Raw genomic sequence first — 6,393 nt, forward strand, 5'->3', positions numbered from 1 at the left:
GAATATGCTTAAACATTAACCCCAAGGGGTTAGTCTAGTAGTCAAGGAGGTTTGTTCTCATCTTTAAATTTATGGGTTCAAACCTTGGATCTACATACCACAATAACATTGTGGTTTCTTGGTCCTCTGGAATTATAGGATGTTTAATGGATCTCGATGATCAATTGAGGTGTGTGTAAGTTGACCCGAACACTCCTATTACTCAAAAAAAAAAAAAAAAAAAAAAATTATATGCTTAAAAATTATAGAGAAAGATCTAATGTTGCCAATGTCAATTACTTAATTTCCAGAGTTTAGGCATGAATACTTGGTTTAAAGAACATACATTTTATAATGGATAAAAATACACATATCAAGCATGGATAAAATAGAAACTTAATTGCATCAAAGAGAAAATCAGTAGTGTTGCCAATGTCAACGAGTTTATTTCCATTGATTTGAAATAAACTCGTTGACATTGGCAAAATGGGAAGACTCAGCCACGACCCTTTCATTCAACACTTCGGCCACCATCATCAGCTCCAGTTAACCCAAACCCTAACACCAACGACACCGTTTTGTTCTGGCTGCAACCGTCAGTCCTCCGGCTGGATGTACTCTTGTAGACCCTGTAATTTCTCCCTCCATCTTTCATGTTCTCAGATGCCTCAGCTCATCAACCACCCCTCTCACCCTCTCCACCCTCTCTCCCTCCTCCCTAAACCGCTCTATTCCGGCGGCGTCTTCAACTGTGACGCGTGCGGCCACCAGGGCCACGGCTTCAGCTACCACTGCAATAACTGCGACTTCGATTTACATATTCTTTGCGCCTCCAAACCGCTCTACGTCACCCACCACGCCCACGCTTGCCGCCTCTCGCTCTCGTTTTCTCCTCCATATCAAGCCAAAGGGTTTTCTTGCGATATTTGTCGTAAGTTTGGGGCGAATCATTGGCTGTATCATTGTGGGAACTGTGAGTTTGATGCGCATTTGGATTGTGCTTCGAACACTCATCAAATTCAGCACTCTATTTCGTTTCCAGGGGGAAATTATCATAGTGGAGTGATGAATCAGCAGCAGTTTGTGCATAGTCAAAGCATGGGAGGCATGCAGATGCAGAGTAATAATTATCAGCAGTTTCAGCAGCAGCAGCAGCAGCAGCAGCCATGTTTGAGTGGGAATTCTTTGATGAATGCTGCGGTTCAAGGGTTTGTTGAAGGTGCGGCTCAACAGGTTGGTCAGAATTTGGTGCAGAATATGATGAATGGTGGCGGCATTCTTGATCCCGGTAACAATGGTGGAATGGTTTTTGATTTTGGAGATTCTTCAATGGTGGGTGATTCATCAGGTGAAGCATACAGTTAAACAATTATCCGACACCTCATGCACCCAAAAATATGTTATGTTATGCTGTTGGGGTAACGTTATGTCTCACTATCCATCCTTGGATCTAATTCATGTTCGGTAATGTTATTTCCATTATCCATATAATACAAATGGTTTGTTATATGAGACACGAAATTGAAGAATTATTGGATGTATACATAAGAACATATTATGTTTTTAGGGTAATATTACGTTTTGATATTTAGCTTTGAATTTTGATTTATGTTCATATGATAATTTCGACGCCATGGATTTGTTATATTTTATTGTATTATTGATATGATAAGAAATTTTATTAGATTGATAACAACTTTAGAATTAATTATTGACTTGGATTACAATGTATAATAATATCCTATCCATATGCATTAATCTAGTGTTTGTTGTTAATTTGAGGTCGAATTTGTCAAATTTGACTTCATGAAGGACAACAAGCACATGCATTACGGTCTAATATGAATTGACTTTAATTAATATTATCTTTAAAATATAAATCAATTTTAAAATAAATATACTAACTTTATGGTTTAGCGGGTAGAATTGGAATCGAAACCGAGACCCACCTACAACCGATACTATGTGGGTAGGTTTTGATTTTGATTCCTATAGGTTTTGGAACCGGAACTGAAATCAGGGAAAAGAACCTAAAGCGAGTACTCGGGTTGGAATCTGTTTGTGTTTTGGTTTTGATTGATAAATTTTATATGAATTGTGACGAATTGATTGAATTCAAGTGTTGCTTAGAGATTAGAGGATTTATGAGTCACATTGGACACAAATGAATGAGTAATCAAAAGTTGGAAACTACTAAATGTAGGTTTTCTTAATTTGTTAAGGGTTTATTTGTAAACTTTTAAGGTATTTTTGTTATTTTTTAAACTAATAGGGGGTAATTGATTTTTTATAGGGTACTGGGGTAAGGAACAGGTTCTCCCAAAAAATGCAGGGTATCCAAAACTGCTTACCCCTAGTTATAAATTAACCCTTGTATTTATAAAGTTATAAGCTTATGATTTTGCTCTCTTAGTACTATTAGATGTTACTAGAGAAGTTTTCTTACTACTAAAAAGATGAATCCCACATTTTCTTTCTATTTTCGTAGAAACCAAACAACAGCACCATAAAAACAAAACCAAGGGTGATAATGTAAATTTAAAATCAAATGAAAGTCAACCATGAAGCATCGTGCAAAAAACACCAAACAAAACAAAAACCATCAATTTTCTTTCTATTTTCCCGGCAACCAAACAAAAAGAGTTGCAGAAAAATATGTGTGTATATATATATATACAGCCAATGGCTTACCTACGATTTCTAGTTAGTGGGGTCAAAAGATCTAAGTTGATAAATTTACAATAAAATAAATATTGAAGTAATAAGTATAAAATAAAATAATGTGTTCTAAAAATTTAATTTTAAAAGTTATAAATACCAAATTATCAATTTTATAATTGTTTTCGATAATTTTTCATATTCTGAAAATATTGCATAATTGATTACCTTTAACTAAACCCAACTCATTTAATATACAATTATGTCAATTACATACATAAAAATGATAAAACACAAAATAGGGCAACATAGCTCATGATCTTTTATCAATTAAGAAAGATAGAATAAGAGATTTTTAAACAAAATAACAAAAAATGAGCATCACCTTATCTTGTGACCTCTAAAAGAATAGTTTTTCTTGATTAATCCAACCAAAGGAAGAAGAAAGTATGAGAGAAAAATAAAGAAATTGAAGAAGAAGGAAAACTTGAAAAAAAAAGAGGTATTTATTCTCAAACAATAATACTATACTTACAAAGAAATCTTACAAAGATTTCCATACAAAGTGAGGTGGCAAAATCTGAATGGAAGAGTAAAACAAAAAGTCAAACTCATTAAATTCACTCTTTTATTCATTTTTTGTCACATCACTTTGTATGGAGGTCTTTGTAAAATTTCTTTGTAAGTATAGTATTATTCATATTGTTTATGTTGTGCATGCTTTTAGAATCAGCACTGTTTGTAACCTTTGAATTTTCTTAATAAAATTCAAAGGTTACAAGTTGTATTACAATATGTTATAAATTAAGGTACAAACATTTTAAGTGAAACGGTAGAAGTTACAAATCTTTTAATCAATGGACAATAAAGAAGCAAATCCTTCAATTAAAAGAAAATAACAAATTACTTAAAGTTAAGTTTAACTTTATGTAAGGGTAAAACAGTAATAGTATATTTTTAAATTATTTTTAAAATAAATTAATTAAAATTACTGATAAAATAAATAAATTAAAAAAAATTTGAAAAACAAAAACAAAAAAAGGCATGAAAGAGTTTTCTTTTTTAACTTTTTTTTTATTTTTTATTTTCTTAAAAAATTAGTCCTTTTTAATTTTTTAATTTAAGAACTAAATTTAGTTAGTAAAAAGAAGAAAAAAAAAGTCAAGGGCATCTAAGTCTTTTTATCATTTCCATTAAAGTTATAGTAATACTATATCCATAACATTTTCTTACAAACTTTCTCTCACAACTCCAACGTGACAACTCACAATTGGTCAACTATAATTTATCAGGTGTGATCTACTACGAGCTGTCCAATTGCAAGTTGTACCCTATATCTCTTTTATTTATTTCGACAAATAGTAATATAGTATGGGGTTAAAAGTAATTTCCAAAACATCAGGGGTTTATTTAGGCTATACTTTTAGGGGTTTGACGTATTTATCTCTTTACTTTTGACTTTTTCTTCTTTTCAAATGAATTTATATTTGTTTACAAATGAATTTGTGTTTGTTGTTTATGTTGTGCTGTTACAATCAGCATCTGTTTGTAATGAACGTTTTACCTTCTTTGAATTTTCTTAATAAATGTGTTTAACTTAGTATTACAATGGATCTCAACTCAATCTCCTGGAAACTTATGTGGAGCTTTACCCAATTTTATTTGAAGCTGTAAACTCTGTTGCTTCGAAACGTTATTTTATGGGCTAAAATCAGAGTTATGACAGGACAGAATTGAAACCTTCCTCTGTGATTTTGTTGAAATCTAAGACAGCTGATTTCGAAGTTGTGGGTTCTCTAAATAATTGACACCTACTATTTTTAGAAGCCATTGATTCTTCTCAGCTGGGTTGAATCAATTAATTATTCATCATCTATCCAAGATTTGTTTAGTAATTTCCATCAATAATGGTTGAAACAAAATTATTTCAAATTTTTAATACATGCGGAGGATCCTTTTGTTTTTTTTGTTTTTTTTTTTTGTTTTTTTTTTTTTATAATTGGGTGTCTACATCAGTTTACGCGTACCTCAATTAATCTCCAGATTCCTCTTGTTTTCAACTGAATATTAATCGCATTATTAGTCAAGATGAATTAGGGAACCCATTTGAATTATGTACAATTATTTGATGCGAGTTTCTATTAAATTACGTGCAGTGCTTACTAAAAGAAGAATATAGATCAATCCATGTAGTATTTAAACATTTCAATAATTATTTTTGACAAATTTTTCATTGATATAAAATAAAAGTAATAATATCACATAAAATGACTCGTGATCCCTGACTTAGAAAATTAAGATGGAGAATTTAGATAACTCCTTGGACAGCAACATTACTCATAGGGATCTTATAATAATATTATTAGACTAATCAAGCAATAAAATATTTTGTTAAATCTAAAATTGTCGAAACAATTTTGTCTCTTTCATCTTGGAGTTTCCATTGTTACTAGTTAAGGGTTTATTATCGACAGAGTCGTCAACTGAATCTAGATAATTCAACGATAAAATATTAACAATAAAAGAAATAATTAGATAATTCAAATAGATCTGATTTTAATATGAAGAATCTCAAGACCACTAAATGGACTTTAGTCTTTAGGGTCACATCAGTGAAATAAATTAATTTAGATTATTTACTAAACATTTTGTTAGAGTCAGGATAGCTGAATCTTGTGTTTGACCCATCTTTCATGGGGATTGTATTTGGTTAAAAGGTACAATAAGACGTGCCAAGCTCACTGATGGCCATGACTTCGGATTTAATTAGTGTAGTGGCCATTGAATCTGAAGTAATTGTGCACTTCCCTTTTATTTCTATTTGTAGACTTGGACAATTTGTGATTAGAATTACTCAAATTCAGTTTACTAGCTACTTTCTGTGATTGTCAGCCCAGATTCAATCCCTGAGGTAGGATAGGAATTCAAAACTACTTTAGACAATGACCCATGCCTGAATGACTTATTAAATGGTGGTGGAAGGAAAGGGCCATCTACCTCCTAGTTACTACCTCTTTGTTGGCTCCTTAATTTCGACTTTGATACGAAAGTTTGATGAGAGTTGATAACAAATAGACGTACAATAAAGATGGTGAAGTATAGAATTAGTTGATGTTAGTGAGGGGATCTTCTGGTGATTTATTTTGAGTTAAAATATAGATTGGGATGATAAAATTGAAATCCCAAATTTAGCATGTTGTATTATTGATTAATGAAATGAAAGATTAGACTGAAGGGTAGTTTCTTATTTTTCTTTTTCAAGGTAAATTATGATGGAAAATCCCCGAATAAATTCTCTCTCTAGAGGTCAACTTTCCCAAATAGTTGATGTAGTTGTTTGATTGAATATGACATACATACATTAATTTGCTGTACAGTTGATTTGAGCGAGGACTAAGTTTCTATAAAAAATGAACAATGTTTTCCTCATTCTGGTACTAAAAAATTGCAGCATCCACTCCCATAATCTGAAGCAAAATAGTAAAATAACCACATACAGCATGGAAGATGAGAGGTTGCAGAATTCTGCCGCCGAAGGAAAGGTGGATACATAATTTTCAATACTTGCGGAGGATCCATATGTTTTGGAGCTTATTGATCAAATACCATCTGTGGCTACTCCCTTACACACAGCTGCAAGCTGGGGAAAGATCCATTTCGCCAAGGAAATAGTGAATACAAAGCCATCATTTGCTGGGAAGCGAGACCATCTTGGGCGTAGCCCCATTCATTTGGCTTTGGAGGGGAAGCACCTGC

At 32.3% G+C, this 6,393-nt stretch overlaps 1 protein-coding gene across 1 annotated transcript; it reads left to right on the plus strand.

Moving 5' to 3' along the window:
- The first annotated feature begins 422 nt into the window (after positions 1-422).
- On the plus strand, positions 423-1,471 carry LOC116122197. The gene has a single exon (XM_031408100.1). The coding sequence runs from the start codon at positions 466-468 to the stop codon at positions 1,342-1,344; it is 879 nt and encodes a 292-aa protein (XP_031263960.1). The 5' UTR covers positions 423-465; the 3' UTR covers positions 1,345-1,471.
- The last annotated feature ends 4,922 nt before the right edge of the window (positions 1,472-6,393 follow it).

The sequence above is a fragment of the Pistacia vera genome, unplaced genomic scaffold, assembly GCF_008641045.1.
Source record: "Pistacia vera cultivar Batoury unplaced genomic scaffold, PisVer_v2 Contig132, whole genome shotgun sequence".
NCBI lineage: Eukaryota > Viridiplantae > Streptophyta > Magnoliopsida > Sapindales > Anacardiaceae > Pistacia > Pistacia vera.

Coding starts and splice junctions, on each gene's coding strand:
- LOC116122197 (XM_031408100.1), top strand. CDS start 466: ATGGGAAGACTCAGCCACGACCCTTTCATTCAACACTTCGGCCACCAT.